General features: G+C 34.3%; 3 protein-coding genes and 1 long non-coding RNA gene across 5 annotated transcripts in view; 1 reads left to right on the top strand and 3 right to left on the bottom strand.

Moving 5' to 3' along the window:
- disp (dispatched) overlaps window positions 1-18,038 on the top strand; it is a 344,626-nt gene that overhangs the window by 45,482 nt on the left and 281,106 nt on the right. The window contains exons 15-16 of the mRNA XM_065347081.1: window positions 1,574-1,710; window positions 13,296-13,353. Of these exons, the coding sequence (XP_065203153.1) occupies window positions 1,574-1,577 (4 nt within the window). The 3' untranslated portion in view covers window positions 1,578-1,710; window positions 13,296-13,353. The remainder of the gene's footprint in view (window positions 1-1,573; window positions 1,711-13,295; window positions 13,354-18,038) is intronic.
- Window positions 9,145-13,122, bottom strand: LOC135833331 (uncharacterized). Of its 2 annotated transcripts, XR_010556446.1 has the most exons (9): window positions 12,868-13,122; window positions 12,039-12,503; window positions 11,688-11,809; window positions 11,564-11,602; window positions 11,359-11,465; window positions 11,080-11,281; window positions 10,854-10,999; window positions 10,212-10,274; window positions 9,145-9,753 (listed from the first exon to the last, which is right to left on the bottom strand). XR_010556446.1 is itself a non-coding variant. In XM_065347077.1 (8 exons), exons 1-7 carry the CDS (start codon window positions 12,950-12,952, stop codon window positions 10,892-10,894), a joined length of 1,128 nt encoding a protein of 375 aa, XP_065203149.1. In that variant the 5' UTR covers window positions 12,953-13,122; the 3' UTR covers window positions 9,145-9,753; window positions 10,854-10,891. The 2 variants fall into 2 exon arrangements, 1 of the variants encoding a protein (XP_065203149.1); XM_065347077.1 differs by lacking the exon at window positions 10,212-10,274.
- LOC135842480 (uncharacterized) lies at window positions 13,834-14,591 on the bottom strand. Its single transcript, XR_010558129.1, has 3 exons — window positions 14,457-14,591; window positions 14,265-14,364; window positions 13,834-14,164 (listed from the first exon to the last, which is right to left on the bottom strand). It is a non-coding gene; the product is annotated as an uncharacterized LOC135842480 (long non-coding RNA).
- Window positions 14,662-16,226, bottom strand: LOC135835978 (fibroblast growth factor receptor 3-like). Its single transcript, XM_065350514.1, has 5 exons — window positions 16,114-16,226; window positions 15,934-16,039; window positions 15,332-15,566; window positions 14,956-15,221; window positions 14,662-14,859 (listed from the first exon to the last, which is right to left on the bottom strand). The coding sequence occupies exons 1-5, from the start codon at window positions 16,224-16,226 to the stop codon at window positions 14,662-14,664; spliced, it is 918 nt and encodes a 305-aa protein (XP_065206586.1).

Genomic DNA, 18,038 nt, shown 5'->3' with positions numbered 1-18,038 from the left:
CAGGGAATTTGCGTATTTAGGTCGATATGCTGGAAAACGTATTAAAATCTTGTAAGTTGAGAAGTTTGATACTTTCATCCCGTAATTGTTTAGCTGTTTCCTTCGTTGGCTTTTGACCTGAGATGTGGTTTTTTAACGGCGCGCGTATTTTGTACGTGAAATCCGTCCTCGCAAAAGTGAAAATTACGTTCGCGAATTAATTGGCAAAATGTTGAAAATTTCCGCCGAAGAGGGCTGTGGAAACGAAGGAGGGAGTGTCAGTGTATATTTCGAAAAGCCTGTTTCATTGGTACATTTTTCATCTACTGGATGAAATGGAATGTGGTTTAGACGCTTTGGATTAGTGTTCTGAAAAATCATGCAAACGAAAACGAAATGAGAGCTTCTTCCAACAGCCAAGGATACGATTTTTTCATAAGTTGACCTAATTCTTGTGTCAACTACCCTCGAGTAAAGCGTATTCTATGAGAACGTTGACCTGGTGCTGAGACTGGAAAGGATACATAAATTATTACGCTATGATAAAATCCACGTGATAAGAATGTACCATCATGTTTGTTGAACTAAAGCCATGTTAGTTTTTTTTTTTAAATTATGCAGAAATTGGCGATCCTGCTACCCACGATGTTTGATGGGTGTAGAGAAGTGTCACAAACATGTGTTGCCTTTGTTGTGTTCGCAGGAGTTACAAGTGTTGCAGCGTAAAGTTTTCAAACGATTTTCAAATTAACAGGGGGATTAATCTCTCTGGCGAGTTGTTAAAGTGACCCTTTCCATAAAGATAGGAAGAAAAGTACATTAGTTCAAAAAAGGTTGCGATAAAGTTGTGATGTGTGTAGGTGGAGGTAACAAGGTGTCGTAGGTATTTATTTTCTAAATGATGGATTTCCTCTTCGATGTTTTTTCGCGAGTAAAATAAGCTCAAGTCAGATTGGAAGATAAAATGTCTCTATTTTAGAGAGGATAATTTTGTAAAACGTGTTTCTTGACACTTTGTAAAAATCGCGGTTGTTTTCGTTGCCTCTGTTTTGAATTTTATTTCACGATTTTATTTTTTGTGGTCCGCCGAGATATTGTGAATTTTATGCCCCTGATGTGCCTCGAATAGGAACGTATATTAGTGAGAAATTTCTACTCCGAATTTAAGATGAAAAAATTTTAAAATTGAAACATTGCCAAACCATCAATTTTTGGACTCTTTCAATTTTGAATTGCAGATTACATTGTTTGATCTTCATTTTTTATATCATGTGTAACTTGATGTTTATTTTATCAAAATCTTCATGTGATATGTTCATTAATCTAAAATACACAAATTTCAGGAATCAGATTTCAGATCCAAGTGGGAAAAAATGTTTTGTTGATAAAATACAGATTTTGGCTAGTTTGTAGATTTGAAAGCGTGCCCTAAAAAAATGACCATTTCTTTGACTCTACAGTTTTTAAACATTTTTTTCATGAAAAAATAGCTCAAATCGATTTTAAAACTCCCACAACTTCGTCCAAATTGAAAATCTGGTTCCCTCGTCTCATTTCACTTCATTAATTATTTGGATAATTGTTTAATTTTCAGGTAGACCTATGATGTAGGTTGTTGTATTCTCATACGGAGGCGTCGAAATTGGAATTTACAATGTGATATGTGGTTTTCGAGCATCTTTACATATTGCGGCTTTTGTGTACACCTGAGCACGGTAGACTGAATTCAAGGTAAGTTATTAAATCAAGGATTACGTTTACTACCCACTTGATGATTAATATTGCATCAATTTTCGTTCAGTAGCCTTGAGAATTTATTTCGGATGTTTTATAATTTATTGTTTAGACAGTTTGTTTTCTTATTACGTTTGGGGAGGGGGGGGGAGATTGTTCAACTGCGAAAATGTCATTTGATATCCAGCTGTCAGAATTCATGTTGATTTTCAAAATGATTTATTTGCATATTGAGAATTAGTAGAAAATGTTCTTACAGCAGGCCATTCATTTGCAGAAAAATTGTAGAAAAAAATCATTTGTTTTTCATTTTTCAGTCTTGAATTCTAAAAATTGAAAATTCATCATTATTTTTTACGAATTACCTAAGATTGTTACATTTTTTTCACTATAAGTTGTCATTTTATGCTACAAATATGTATTGCTTTTTTCGCTGAAATGAAAAATTTTCTTGATTTTCTAGGCTGAAAATGAGCACATGCATTAATTTGTTTCCCTGAATTGTCGCTTTTCCACGAGGAAGCAATGGTCATTTTTTCATCAAAAATCCCCATCCTATTTGAAATTTCTTTCATCTTCTTTCACTCTTTCAGGAATTAAGTGATAATTTTGTTGAAAATCTGTACACATTTTTTCTAAGTTAAAAAAAAAATGAAATTTTTTGGCAAGGGGAGGAGTTGAGACAGTCTGCGCAGAAACTAAAACAAAAACTGATGATGATTGCTGAATGACAATTGAACACATTCCACCGAAAGCCTCTTTCTTTCTCCGTTGAAGTTGGATGGAGAATATCCTATGTTAGAAATCCTGCTTTTTGCTATAATTGACAGTCTTGCTTTTGTCAAAAATTCTCAATTTTTCAAAAAATGACAAAATCTTTTTTTGCAAAAAATTCCATAAAGTCTTCCTTCCCTCTAAAAATTTTCCTATTGGCTTGCTTTTTTTTAAATTCTAGTTTTCCAGCCATTGAAAAGTCTCGCTTTTCTATCAAAAATTACCAAAAAATGTCGTTTCTTTACCTAAAAAATGCAGAAAAAAGTCTGGATCGCTTTCGAAAAAAAAATTGTGAAAAATGTAGGTACATATATAATTTTGCTTTTAGTAAGTTCCAAAAATTACCAATTTTTACCAAAATTGGCATGTTTGGATTTTTGAAAAAAATTCTTGCTTTTTACCAATATTGCGAAAAATTATTTTTTTTTCCAAAAATTATTGTCCAAAAGTCTGGCTTTTTTCCTAGAAAAAAATACCCTTTCTTTTGTTAAATAAAATTGCCTGTTTTGCTCGCGTCTTTTTTGGTTGCTTTTTGATCATCTTTTTGAAGTTTTTTTGGTTACTAAAGTTATCTACTTCATTTTTTTGTTTTTTTTTTTTTTTTGAAAAAATTTTGTACGAACCATGTATTTTTGAATTCTGATTACAATTGAAGACCAATGTGTCTATCTAGTGGTTAGAGAAGAAACTGCGGTACTTTTTCAAAAATTCGAAGGCAACAAATACGTAAAGAGCTCTTGAAATATTTTTCATAGTCACTGAAAACATGAACTAGGAGAACTAATGATCAGGGAAGAGGATCAGAAGAAGCCAGATTGAAAAATTGAGTGATATTCATTGCACTTTTGAAAAATTCCATTTATATCCATTTCTACTATATTTAGATCTTTTTCGAAAGTTGTGAACCATTGAGAATGCCTATTTCGAACCAACATGAAAAATACTGTCTTCGACTAACGCAATAGTGCGGTGGTGTTTTGCCTTCAAATCATTACATGCAAACCGTAGAACTTCTTTCATAGATGTTAATAAAATTGCATAACCAGTTTGCCGCAAATACGCGAGTTCATTCTCCATTGACCTTATTCATAAACTTAAACCATATGAGAAGTCTGGTAGGTATTCATGATTAATTTTTGATGGCCCAGTAAAATAACCACCGTCGTCCTTGCTCCAACCCTCCAGGGGATGTACATAGACATACAGAGGAAGAAAGCTTTGTTTTGTAATGAGCTCGAGTTCAAATCTTTAGCTCATATCAATTTTTCATGACTTTATTGTGATATCGTCATCTGTTGAAACTTGGTTTCTGCTCATTTTTTGAGTTTGGGGCCCTTATTTCTCATAAAATCTTATGATGAAGAAAATTTTTCAACCTGTTGATTCAGCAAATTGTCTAATTATTGAATTTTTCTGCTGCGGTATTTCTTCGATAATTCTAAAAGTAGGAAAAAATACTCGACCAATGACCCCAAGTAAGCATTGTGATACCAAAGAATGCGAATACACCAAATCGTGTGTAGATTTTGCTCTAGCTACGTTGACGAATAATATTAATTTCGTTCATATTTGTACGCTCGAAGGAGTTCGTTTTTTTATGTGCTTTTTTTTACACGTGACATTCATGTACAAGTTCACGGTTGACGGTATTCAATTGTTGGAAAGCCTGTTGGCTGAATTTTTTTACAAGTCACGTGCTACGTCTACACGACATTTTTAACGGCTATATTGATTCGGTTCGATAGATTCTGAGAGGATTTGGTACGCATTGTTGCTGTTAATATAGATAGGTATTGGAGTCGGATCGCGTATACGATTTCAACGAGTTGATTTTTATACAGCTAAATTGTATTTACCATATGCGTGGGCCGATGAAGACGAGATGACATCTCGAGTGAGCCAGCGCTGATTGTATTATTCGTGGTAGCGATAACAAGGTGAATAAAAAATGTCCCAGGTGATTCTCGTACATGTACCATATAGAGCAAATTGCAACTCGTATTCGTCTTTTGAAAGGTGTTTCGGACAAGCCATTACGCCCGGCTTGCCAAGTTGCGGATAAAAAATTAAATAACGCTGGTTCACGGGTCGAAGTGCAGCATAAAAAATGGCGAAATTAAATTTAACGCTTGACACGTGTCGCTATCAAATACGAGTGTAAGAGAGAGAAAACACGGCGAAGAAAGGGTGGTTATTTGACGAACGGAATTTTAAATGGTATTGTATCAGATGGTTAAAAGCTTTTTGGAAATTTGCCCTTTGCAACGGATACGATTAATGGAGTGTAACGTAATCCACAAATAGTACATTTCGTTTAGGTATCGTATCACATATCTTGAAATAATTTACCGTCGAAATGCCGAATAACTACCTAGTGAACATTTTCCTCGCTATAGCTTGTGTTAAAATTCCCAACATGCCGTGTCGAGATGGTTGTAAATTATCTTATAATAATTTACTTCGACGCTATACCGTGTTTACCCATGTAATTTTCCTGGTGGATAAATTATAGACACGAGTAGGTATAATATGTATTTTAATTTGTCTATTTATCGTACCGGTAATCGAGTTGAATATCGGCGTTGTTTAATACGTGCTAATTTGGTAATAGATGAATTGCCGATCATTTGTTCCTGCAAATTTCACAGAACTTGGTTCCATCTTTTCGACGACAATTTCGCTTTCTCAAGTTGGTTATCCTTGACATTGTGTCCCGATATCGATATCTATCCTTCAACAAGTCATGGTTACTTTACCATCCTCGCGTTGTAGTAAAAATATTATTTTAAATTGGTTATTTGATATTCTGTCGTAAATGATATCGTTAGGAACCCTTTTAACTCGTTTGTTGTACTCTTGTATTGTTTCTCTTTACCAATATCGGTGATGTAGTTTAAGTGGAGAGGTATCTCGACCGAAAGAAAATTATTTAAATCGACTACAGCTAAATTTAAAAAACACTCAAAAATATGTACATCAAAAACGATAATTTCAGGTGGAAAATAGCCTAAGAGAATTAGCATTGTATAGGGAAACGCTTCGAGTCAAGCTGAATTTTTGTATACTGGCTTATTTTTATGCCCTAAACAAGAATCGTTGGTGTTGTCCCCACTTGTCTCCAGTGAGCTTTCCTCTCTATTGTGGATTTTAGCCACCCAATGAGGTTTTTTTTAGAGGTTTTTCACCCCTATATCCCCAAATTACGGTCCTAGCCCAAAAATGGTGTTCATGAAAGTTGTTTTACGTCAAATTTTCCATCAGATGACCTATGAACCAACTTCGTCCCCCTAAGGGAAGTGGAGCTACAGTCAATCAATTGAAGCATATGTGTGGTGGGAGAAAGTAATTCTCAGGGCCAGTAGCACAATGCAGGTTTAAACCAGAGTTGTAGGTTAACTCTGGTTTAACTAAAATGCAGTGTAGCACAATGGACAGTTAAACTTTTTTTGCAGCTTAAACCAGGTTTTACTTAACTCCTCAATTTTTGGAGGTTAACCCAGGTTTAACAAATTGGCGCCTGTTCATTGGTTGTTTTAAGTTGTGTGATTACTGATTATATTGCAAATGGAAACCGATAACTTCAAATAATACCAACTTTCGACAAAGACGAAGTATAATTACTTACATTGAATGACAAAAAACAAGAATAATATTGTTGAATGTAAAATTTCGAATCACATCACCACCATACTGAAAAATTTGATGACTATTGTTCAAAATTGGACATTTTCCCTCAAACAAATTAATTTCCTGCAGCAAAAAAATTAAATCTAGTCAACTATCCGTTCGAGAATATTTATTTTTTTAAAAATGTATTCAAAAATTAGAACATTATTTCCAATTGTAAGATATGTATTTCTAATCATTAAAAATGTAATCAAAAATCACTCCAAAACATTGATATCAGTGATATCACGGACATAACCAACAATAATTGCGACAAAATTTGGTTGAATGACGCGTTAATCGAAGGATTAGTTAATCTAAACCTGAACCAATGTTGTGCAACGCTACAGAAGTTGAACCTGGTTCAAGAGCTAAACCAAAATTTAAACCTGCGTTGTGCTACTGGCTCTAAGTGATTGAATGATGATGACAATTGATCTAGTCCTGGTCTGCAGGTAGGAATTAACGCGTATTTGAACACATTACTTTTTCAGTTCTCAAAATAATTGTATTTCTTCGCATAGGTAAATACAATATTATCCTCCAACACTATGACCCATGACTCTTTACTAAGGAGCTTCGTGAACCGTAAGTAATTCACGATTTAACAGGGATCTTGATATCGTGAAGCACAAAGTCATAAAATAATAGAATGCATCATAAATTGGTCAGGTAGGAAGCCCTGGTGTTAAATCTCTCAGGTATATAGCGTATCGTAAGGAAATTATGACATCAACTAGCCAAATAATAAATTTATGTATTGATAACGTAAACTCGTAATATCACAGGTTGCTCAAATTCATATACATGAATGAGTCTTCTATAATTAAATAATAATTATAATCTTCTAGTCAAATGCGTAACAAATCGAAAGTGTAATATGGTGGCAGGCTTTCAACGTTTTTAGTTGCAAAGTGAGCTCAAAGCCGAAAAGCTCATTTACAACCCCCTGTTGGGGTCTTGGTTAAGGACATCGCGTTCTCTAGATTGCTGTGTCTACTGACGAGCTTATAACCCCGATGCCCAAGTGCTAGTTACATTCCACGGTTCCTCATTTATGATCCTTTGTAACTTATATCCCACGATACAGTGGAGATATAAGAAGATGTAAAGTGTGACTCAGTATATTGGTCTGCGAAGGATGGGATAAGTTCCAAGTGTCCTTAGAAAGCATATCCGCAGCATAAATTCAAACTCGTAATCTAGACCACCTAAGGTCTTTCACTGGGCAGCAAGAAATCGAGAGTGTGAGGAGGAATGCATACAACAACTGGAACAGCTAGCGTGGTGAGTTGTTGGAACTAACAACTGAGGAAAAAACGCTTGTGCAGTAGCTTTTATAGACAAAAAAGTTCAATGTAAAAGCGGCAGGGATGACGGATATTTGGCGTAAAAGTAGGGACATAACGGCGCGCGTCGCGTGTATCTCATTGGCGGCAGCAAATATGGGATGGTATCGTGGAAGGGTTGAAGAGTCGCGAATATTTCTCGCGTCTGACGTCACGAATACCTAATAAAATGTGTTTGACGTCACAAATACAAGTGAGCGGCTATTGGCGCATAAGAGGGATGAAACCGTCCTTGAGAACTTCCGGGTTGATATTTGCATGGAACTTGGAAAGTGGGTAAAATCATTAAACTTCCATGTGGAAATTTTCAGACCTCTAGCCCCTCCCCTTTTTGAGAAAATCCCCTTTATGAAATTGCAATTAAAAAAAATTGTCGGCCCCATGTGAACGTATTTCTTCAATTTTTTAGTATAGGTATTTCAGACATCCATAAAAGGATCCCCTCAAAAATTTTCAACTCCCTCTCCTCATATGTATTAACCCCCTCGAAATGACGTTTCTCAACTTATTTTATGATTTTTACTAACATTTAAATATTAATTTCAAGCTGATTTTTCATTTCTTGATTTTTTTTCCTATAATTTCTACCTAATTTTTTTTTATTAAAATGAAGTCGGATAAATTTCTCGTAAATTAGAACATTCAACTAGATAAAATCATCCGTACATGAATAAAAAAAGCATTAAAAATTAAATTCCGAAACAGTCTCAAATATGGTTTTGATTTCGATATCTAAATGAACCAAACTTTTCCATTTCTCAGTGTAGATTTAATTTTACCATCCGAAATCATTTTTAACTCATCTGGTTCATTCCCTGTGCCCTTCATACGTATTCATTTTATTCAGAGAAATTTGCTTATTGTTCGCCAATTAATTTCACAATTTCCCTTAATGAATGAACTAATTTGTGTTTCATTGGTTGTATGTACCTAATTTCCAATTGGAAATTGCGTATACCCGATTTCGATTGCCAAAGTGAACGTTACTCTGAGTTGATTTATAATCTTTTGTTTTTATTGCAGATCCAAAAATACGGTTATTCCTTGTTATTTGACAGTAACACGCGTAAGTTATTTGGGCTATAATGGTGAATTAGTCGCTAATGTTAATGATTAATAACGGCGGTTTGTATACTTACTGTGAATTTCTTGATTAATATTCATGATTTTGTTGATTACCCATCTGTCAACTAATTCGTCTATCAATTCTTCTTTGAGTAACTCCAGTAACGTTACAGAATGATGGAAATTCTAGAAATTAGGCTAATTGGATGAGACTGATTTTTTTTTAATTTTTAATTAAAAAAATAATATTACTCGGTCACTCGGTTATTCACGTTTTTTTAATCATCTGAAATTCATAATCCTGATGAGTTGAAAATTTCCAAAAATGATTTCGGATAGTAAAATTAAATCTGAACTGAGAAATGGAAAAGTTTGGTTCATTTAGATTTCGAAATAAAAACCAATAATATTATAGTGGCCATAGATGATGGAGGGTGGCCTAAGATGTGCTTTTCTGACCGGGTGATAGATATCTCGTTTTTATTTGATTAGTTTTTATATACGAGTAGATACTTACTCAATGTTTTGAAATGAAGGTGTACCTACTACCTATTTCAAATCAAGAAAATCCGCTAAATCGAAAAAAATACAAAACTGAACTTTATTTTATTTATCTCCGAGTAAAAAATACATAAAGTTGCTAATGTTTTTATAGTGGCCACAGCTAGCGGAGTCACCTTTTCAAATTAAAAGTAAAATAATATGATGCCTGCAACATCACTGTCATGGGAACATGGAAAATACCAGTTCACTTCACGAGTATCTTCTTTCCAAGTAGCAAATCCATAGTGAGTAATGTTCCAAGAATTCCTTCCTGACAATCGCATGAACGGAGATGAGTTCCCTTTCTTCCCCACTTGAATCGATGATCCGTTTAGTGGAATTCGAATCCAGAATTTACGATATTCTTTGGGCGATAATATATTATCCTTGCGATAAATAACCAGTTCACCTCCTGATGCTTTTCGGATTGTTGATTGCGTATTATTATAACCGCCTATCAGTACTTCATAGATATCTTGACCGCTTTTCATTGGATCATTTGTTGGGGAAAAAATAATTAAAGCATCTCTTGCAGCTTTTATGTAGAACTCCAAATAAATGTCTTCATTTTTTATTTCGTCTATTGGGTAAACTTCGTAAGTGTAATTTCGAGATGTCAAATTTCGTTTGCATTTTGAAAAATCTGCGAACAGTGAAAATTATATGTGTGGTTAGCAAATGTGATGTGTTATGGTTGAAAAAAATTCAATTGGATGACTTTTTTTGTATTGTGATGAATGGCTGAGTAGTTCGGTGCTCTCAGTGAGGATGAAACACTGCTTTAAGTAATCTCTTTAAATTAATCTAGGTAAGTATTTATATTGCCCCACGTTGTCAAAACGAAAAGTTTAAATTCTATGTACTCTAGATTTAAATTTTTGTGAAACAGTTTGTTTGGTAAAAAAAAAAATTGCATTTTTTCACCGATTAAAACAATAAGTAGGTACTAGGTGTAGGAAGAATAATTTATCTCCAGTTCTCATGTTCATCAGATACATATTACGTATAAGACTCTCTTCTCCCCTCTTGTGGAAAAATTACGTTATTGAATTTAAGTAGGTAACACACTTGCAGTTTAAATTTGAAATTTACCAATCTTACCTGGTCTATCTGCAACTCCACATCCGACAAAAATTGTTGATGTGATAACGACGATGTAAATCACTGAGAACATTTTGAATAATTATTTGCTCCGTTGTCACATTAATTACATCAAAACTAAACTAAATGTGGTAAAACATTTTCATGCGGTTTGTATACATATGCACCATTTCCTATGAAAAATTTAGTAACGTCCTTCGAAGAGCATGTTTATTCGGAAATGTGTCACCATGATTACTGTGTCATTTATCTACTTTTATTTTCGATCGGGTCAGAATAGAGTATCCAACTAATTGCCAACTCTCGCTAGTTTTTTAATTTAATTTTTTCGTTTAAAGGGCGAGTGGAGGAAATTATGATACATTTCCATATTATCATTTACAAAATATGTATAATTAGAAAATTATGATGCATGCATTTCTATAAACATATTGAATTACATACCAGACCGTCACAGATGATTCGCTTCTTTTTTGTAAAAACGAAGCAGAAAATGATTTTTAAAAAAACGGAGACGAGTTCGAAATTTACATATCACCTCGGTAAGAAGTATTGTACCTAGCTAAGTACCTACCTAGCTAATCATATGTAATACCAGGAACGTAATTAGCAACATGGTGACTGTAAATACTAGGTACCTACTTTATTCGTCAAGTAAATTAAAATTCGTCGATGTTTTACTATCCTTGTCTTTTAAAGATCAATTCAGCATAGAATTCAGGTTGTTCGTTTTTCAAAGCTTGTACTTTTCTGCAGAAGAATGGCGACGGTAATGGCATTTCGAAATTCTGTAAATTTTAAATAAAATTTTTGAGGATATGGTTAATTTACATTAATACGAGTAGTACTAGGTACCAACGTTACTTACGTTTCGAACTTCAAGACTTAGTTTCTTTGCAATGTAAATCAATTTTATTGGACACGTTGCTTGATGAGAACTCAGCTTAAAATGTTCCTTAGGCGAGCACGATAACTTTGTATGCAACAGGGTGACCCATGAAACAATACCCTCGTGTGATAAAATCACATATCCGGTATGCAAGGATCTAGGGCGGAGGCATAGTTGATCGCTGTAATTTCGATCGAATTATGCATTCTTTCACGAGTCTGTCATCTTAGGTGTAATTTTATCAATAGTAGGTATTACTTTGTAATTGTTATGTTGGGTTTCCATATCGAGTCGTATTCTACGAAAATATTTTCACAATTATTGTACGAAGTTGAGTTCCATTTTAAACGGTCATCTTTCCATGCCTAATTAATAGAATAATAGTTTTTCAGCTTTTATTATTATCCGTATGAAATAACAAAAGAAGAAGAAGAAGAAAAAAAAAGGAAGCTTGAATACTTACAATTTTTGCTAATCCAACTATTTCGAGGGCACCCCTTCTCTGTGAATTGAATGTTGTTAAACACAATAGCAAAATGTAATAAGTACATATTTATTTATAACAGTTCATTAAATAACTTACTTACCTCATATGCGTACTGGTTTGTGACAGTAATATTTACTTCATCTAATAATGTACTATTTTTCGGGGGCACTGTTTTACCGTAATTTAAAAACAAAACTCGTTTAAGGTCCTTTTTAGTTTCATCTGAAATTAATGGTTATCATTGATGAGATTCAAATGTACTTGAAATTCTTCAAAATGTTCGAATAATATTTTCGTGAAATTTTGAATGAAAATTAAAAATATTAATACCAAAGTATCTTTTGATTGGTGTAACATCTCAATTTCTAGTTTTTATGATGATAGCCTACATTTTTATTTTGAAATCCATTCATCTATTGAGAAACATGGCTATTGGCTATAGTTTACTTACTCTTAGTCCAGGTGTTTTTAATTCGCCAATTAACCGAATTGTTATTAATCCAACTAGCGAATCCAAAGTGATCAATATTCATGCGATTTTTGTCTTCCCATGACAAGAATGCTGGATTTCCGTACTTTCCGACTTCGATTAACCCATTCGAACTAATTCGAAGCCAGAATTTATTACGCCATGAATTTGATGAAATGATACCATGCTGGCCATCTTGTTTTATGTTTTCTCCCTGTCGAGATAGTCTGATAGCGGAATATTTATTTTCATCGGCGCCTAAAACTATTTCATAAGCTTTTTCATGTATCTTCGCTGGTGTTTTTGTTGGGGAGAAAATTATATGCGCATCTCGTTCAGCTTTTACACAAAACTCGAGATAAATTTCGCTTCTGTTCTTTATTTGATCGATTGGAATGGGGGTGTAGTCGTATGATCGAGTCGTTAAGGATTTCCATTCGGAGAGTTCTGCAAAAAAAAGAAAAGGAAATACCAATTGACTACAGTTCTATCAATTTGTACATTTCCTTCGTATGTTCACTTCAGACAGATATTTATTTTATTTCAATTTTCTCTTTCGACTTGGATTTTCATTTGAAGCGAAAAAAAGATGACTGACCTTGAATTAGTTTTAAAACTAAATTAATTATTGATAAAATGATACGTCATCGTCTGTAACCAAAATTCACTCTCATCGACTCTTTGCCAATATTTTCATTTTTCCAAGCCAAAAATATTACAATTGCCCTCTCAGAAAAAATCTTCTCACACACATCTACGATAAATATTACCTATACTTAGGTGTGTATGCATAATATTAATTTAAACTTACCTATTTCTTCGGCATGATTACTTCCACTCGCATAGTTTGAAAAGTCAACGAAAATGAACGCGATTGCACAAATTTTTGTGAACATTGTAAAACAATACAAACTTACATAATTTTTCCTTCTATAGTGTTACATTTGAAGTGAAACTGTGCATCTCTAAACATTCTCATCTTTGATGTAGCCAGTATTCATTATTCAAGATGAGAAATCTGATATAATAATACGATCTAGGATTTTCTAGAACGATAAATAACGTCATTGTTTGAATGAGAAAAAAAACGTATCGACCGGATGTAAATTTTTTCTTGGTACACGAATAAGGTTTATCTACACTTAGAAAGACGTAATTTTGCATTAAGCATGTTTATGTAAGTACTTTTTCAGCGAAACAACGTTACTAATCGGGTATTTCTTTTTCTGTATGTTTTAGGAGGAGAACGAGAAGTAGTTGAGCTAGCATAGAAATAGATCGAGTGTAATATATGTAGGTAAGCCAATATTTTTCGAAATTTGATCGTGGATTCTTATTTATGATTTGAAAGCGGTAGATGTTTTTTTCTTGCTTGTTATGGGATTTCAAAGCAGTTAGCGCCTTGACCTGAATTTGGTTCTAATTTGTCAATTTTTTTTCATATTTTATTATTTTTGTTATAAAAATTGAATTTAGTCGTTTTGGGAAACCCTGACACCCCTTTCGAGTGACCACCATGAAACACAAAAAAAACACCAATCTTGAAATTGGCGAGGAACTTCTTAGGTAACACTCATGTTCAGATCTGCTTTTAAATATCAGCATTAGTCAGTTGAATGCTTAGTTTTCATGCTGCAGATTGGTGCCTCTCCCCTTTTGTTTTCTTGGAAAACTTTAGATGTAAGTAATTTTTAATTTTTTAAAACAAAATATCCTATCTGGGTTATTTAGGGTTGTCTACATTTACATGGCAAAATTTTTTTTGTTGAATTCTCATCGTGTCGCCCGCTCATTGTTTTCCTTTAGACGTAGGTAGTTCACAAAAAAATTTCGGCCGAATTGGTGATGATTTGCAACATTAATTGATATGAGAAATAGTAAAAAAATGACTAGGTAAATGTCTGTAATAAAATTTTAATAGGTACTTACTTATCTTGAAACTAACATTTTTATCTAAATAGTTTGGTATTATTCTAACATTAACTTAAAGTTAAAAGATAACTGTTATCTTCGGGCGAGCACTTTGTAATCAATTTGTCCGATTCAGTAGAGCTTGCTGTAGAAGTTATGCTTCTTAAATCAGATTCATCAGACAACTCGTTGGGCATCTGAATATCAAAATTTTAGCAAACAGAACAAAAAAAGCCATACATTTTTAATGAATAGTTGAACAAAGATTTCTCATCATATGTGGTGTGTTATGCCTACCTCAACATTATGTAATAATTCTGTTATGCGTTCAACAATAGTTGAGAAATTTGGACGTCGCCCAGATTCATATTTCCAACAATCCAACATTAAATTGTACCTGTAAAAAATTACCCTTGCTTCATATAGGTTATTTTTAGCAGTTTATTTTCACATAGCAATTTTAGAAAAAATCATTGTTGTTGCGCTTACACATCTGGAGATGTGTTTGGAGGCTTTTCCAAACGACAATTTCCGTTCAAAACGCGAAGCATTCCAAGGTAGGTTTTAACAAAAGGGTATGGAGTGTCACCATGAGTCATAATTTCCCATAATAGCACACCGTATGACCATCTGTAAAATGCCAACACTAAAACTAATGATTCTATTTACAAAATCATTTCATCAGTTTGGTACCTTACATGTCAGATTTTATCGAGTATTTGTTGTCAAATAAAGCTTCAGGTGCCATCCATTTTATGGGAAGTACGCCTTCTGTTGTTTTCTTGTAGTACTCCGAATCTGTTACATTTCTGGTTAAGCCAAAATCCGCTATTTTCATCGTGTAGTCTGCTGTTACAAGAATGTTTCGAGCAGCCAAATCTCTGTGAATGCACTGTCAAGTAAAAAACAAAGATTATCTTATTCGCTTTTAAAAATTACGAGTAAAAAAAATGTGTGTTTCTTGTTAATTATAAAAGTAGATAGGTACCTTCATAGAAGCTAGGTAAGTCATCCCATTTGCAATTTGACGAGCATAAGCCAAAAGAGTATTTTCAGCCATTTCAGTGGATTGATTTTGGCGTCTTTGAAGGAAATGTTTCAAGTTTCCGTTCTCAGCATACTCTGTAATTAAAAGCAGGGATCCTCCTTGGCTGCAGCAGCCAAGTAGTTGTACAATGTTTGGATGGTTTCCTAGTACTTTTAGTACCTCCATTTCAGATACCAAATCTATCATGTCTGAGTCAGTATGATTGTCTGACAATTTTAAGAAAACATAAATCATTATAGGCTAAGAGCAAACGCTTGTTTACTATCTGAGTTTACAATTATTTATCAAGTAATCATGAGTTGTTAATTTGACTAACCTTTGAGCATTTTTACAGCTACAATTGTAGTTCCGTTTTCCTGTCCTAAAATATTGCTCGCTTCAGCTTGAACAACCTGTCCGAATTGACCTGCCCCCAAAGGTTTTATTATGCGCAAGTTCTTTCGAGGATATTCCCAACGTTCGTCTAATGACATCTCATATTCACCATCTGATACCATCCCATTTCTAACTTCACCACTTTTCAATTGTTGAATCAAAACGACAGGCATGTTCTATTCATCAGAAACAAATCTTTTTAAATCATGTAATTTTTGTACCTACCTAGTACCTACCTACCTACATTAGATATTTGTGAGTAGAATGTATAGTAGGGTGGATCCAGAAAAAATCATAATTTCCGATTTCGCTGTGATTAAAATGTGTTAGAGATTTTGAGTTGAAATTGCCGCAAAAAAATGTCCAGCCCCCCAGGTGCCCCTGCGGTGAACGGTGACCTTCCAAAGTAGGGTATGGTGTAATTGGTTTTTTCATTTGACCCCCGCTAACCCCCGTAACATGCGCTTGAAAAGTCATGAATCGGCGTCTAAGGTCCCTTTTGCTAGACGCCGTCACATGTGTATTTACATAAATGCTGCGTACCATAATATCCTGAAAATCTTTATCGATGTTCATTTGTTTTTGAACGATAATCTTCTTCACCAGTCGGTTCGTGTTCGCAATTTCTCTTTTTCTTTTTTCCATTTCCCTGTGAATTTTATGTATTAGTGTTTCGAAGTAGAGGTAATGACTATAATAGAAAAAACATTTAAACGCGATTACCTGTTGTATTTGCAGTAAAAAACAGTACCAACTATTATTATTATTGAGAGTAATAACATTATTATGAGCGCGGGGACCAGTAATATCTTGATAGAACCGTCTTTTCCAAACATAGCAAAATGTGATTTTCGAGATGATGAAATCATTTGAAAAAAAAATCAAAATACTAATGTTAAGTTAACATTTTTTGATAAAATGTGTGAATATAGGCCTACTTAAAATTAAAAAGCATGAAAATTGTTTTCTTTTGGAAGAACCCTCCCCTCATCCTCCGAACAAAAATAACTACTGGGAATTTCTTAGTTTCTGATGAAGAATACTATCCTTTATTTCATGGCATGATCAACAAAACTTTACGAGCAGCAGTACGAGTAAATGAGAAATTTTAAGATTCCCAATTTTCAGTTTTCTTCTATGAAATTTTTGTAGAATGCTTCGTTTCTCCTCAGTTTTGAGTTTCGTGTTAGAAAAAATGGAAACTCCCATTATTAGTCCAAGAGCTATACCACTGCGATTGGGCCGAAATAACTGAAAGCTGGGGATGGTCTCAAAAGTTAGTATACATACCCCTATTTTGAAAGCACTTGGTCTGCCGATCCGCAGCTGTTGCTTTAAAGCTCAGTGAAAGCTCGAAAGTTCTAAATTGTTCTGAACTTTCAGCTGAGAAAACTGATGGCTAAAATTGGTGCCTAATTATAGCATTTTTCGCGCTGAATCCGAATATATCAGTCTGCCGATGCCGACCCATAAGTGCCGCCAAAGCCCCGCCAGACTGGGTCAAAAGGGGAGCAAATTTAACAAATTTCAGGCCTTGTGATATATCAAAATGTATGTTTTTTGAGTCGTAGAATTCAATTATGGCAATATTTTTCACATCGGAGACCAATACGGCCAAAAAACATATATTTTGATGTATCACAAGGCCATATTTGCTGAATTCATCAATACTCCCCTCACGCCCCACCCCCCAAAAAATGAAAATTTTGACAAATTTCGGTGCCTAAAAATCATCTTAGCCATAGAGCATTCCGTTAAACTGCTTGAAAATAATTTTTAACCCGATTTCGTAGCTTTTTATGGAAATTTAGCCCAAAAACATGAAATTTGTTAAAGCTCCTCTTTTGACCCAGTCTGGCGGGGCTTTGGCGGCACTTATGGGTCGGCAGACCGATATATTCGGATTCAGCGCGAAAAATGCTATAATTAGGCACCAATTTTAGCCATCAGTTTTCTCAGCTGAAAGTTCAGAACAATTTTGAACTTTCGAGCTTTCACTGAGCTTTAAAGCAGCAGCTGCCGATCGGCAGACCAAGTGCTTTCAAAATAGGGGTATGTATACTAACTTTTGAGACCATCCCCAGCTTTCAATTATTTCGGCCCAATCACAGCGGTATAGCTCTTGGACTATATCCTCAAAAGTTCATTTAGCATGTCAAAAAATTAATAAAATGATCCATGTAGTTTTGATCTAAGCCTTAAAAACATTCGAGTCAACCACAAAATCTATTCATAAGCTAGGAATTAATTTTGAACAAAAAAAAGATTGGATCAAATAATTGAGTTGAAAATCAAGATAAACATTACTAAAAACGACGTGTACTGCTTACCTTCTTCTTTTATGCAGTATTCGTTTGGATTTCCTGTGAATCCAGGTGAACAACTGCATGTAGGCTCGTGATTAATCATCCGACACTGTGTATTATAACCGCACTTTTTTACGAGTACACACAGATTCTGACATTTTAACTCTAGGCAGGCTTTGTTCTGCGGGCACTCAGAGTCTGAATTGCATTCGGGTCTGCACATCGTCGTCGGAGGCGAACCAACGTAGTTGTTCTGGCAATAACATACTGCGCGATTATGTTCTACGCGACATTCGCTGTTTGGCCCGCATGGCGAAGAAATACATGGATTTTTTTCTGAAA

The sequence above is a fragment of the Planococcus citri genome, chromosome 1 (genome assembly GCF_950023065.1).
Source record: "Planococcus citri chromosome 1, ihPlaCitr1.1, whole genome shotgun sequence".
NCBI lineage: Eukaryota > Metazoa > Arthropoda > Insecta > Hemiptera > Pseudococcidae > Planococcus > Planococcus citri.
This window is presented reverse-complemented; position numbering and strand designations above follow the sequence as displayed.

Excerpts from the sequence above, each read along its gene's own strand:
- LOC135833331 (XM_065347077.1), bottom strand. The coding sequence starts at position 12,952 with ATGTTCACAAAAATTTGTGCAATCGCGTTCATTTTCGTTGACTTTTCA. Across the intron at positions 12,504-12,867 it reads TAATCATGCCGAAGAAATAG|AACTCTCCGAATGGAAATCC; the intron begins GTAAGTTTAAAT and ends TTTTTTTTGCAG. Across the intron at positions 11,282-11,358 it reads CCCAACATAACAATTACAAA|CGATCAACTATGCCTCCGCC; the intron begins GTAATACCTACT and ends TCGAAATTACAG.
- LOC135835978 (XM_065350514.1), bottom strand. The coding sequence starts at position 16,226 with ATGTTTGGAAAAGACGGTTCTATCAAGATATTACTGGTCCCCGCGCTC. Across the intron at positions 16,040-16,113 it reads TTTTACTGCAAATACAACAG|GGAAATGGAAAAAAGAAAAA; the intron begins GTAATCGCGTTT and ends TAAAATTCACAG. Across the intron at positions 15,567-15,933 it reads AAGATTTTCAGGATATTATG|AACATGCCTGTCGTTTTGAT; the intron begins GTACGCAGCATT and ends TCTGATGAATAG.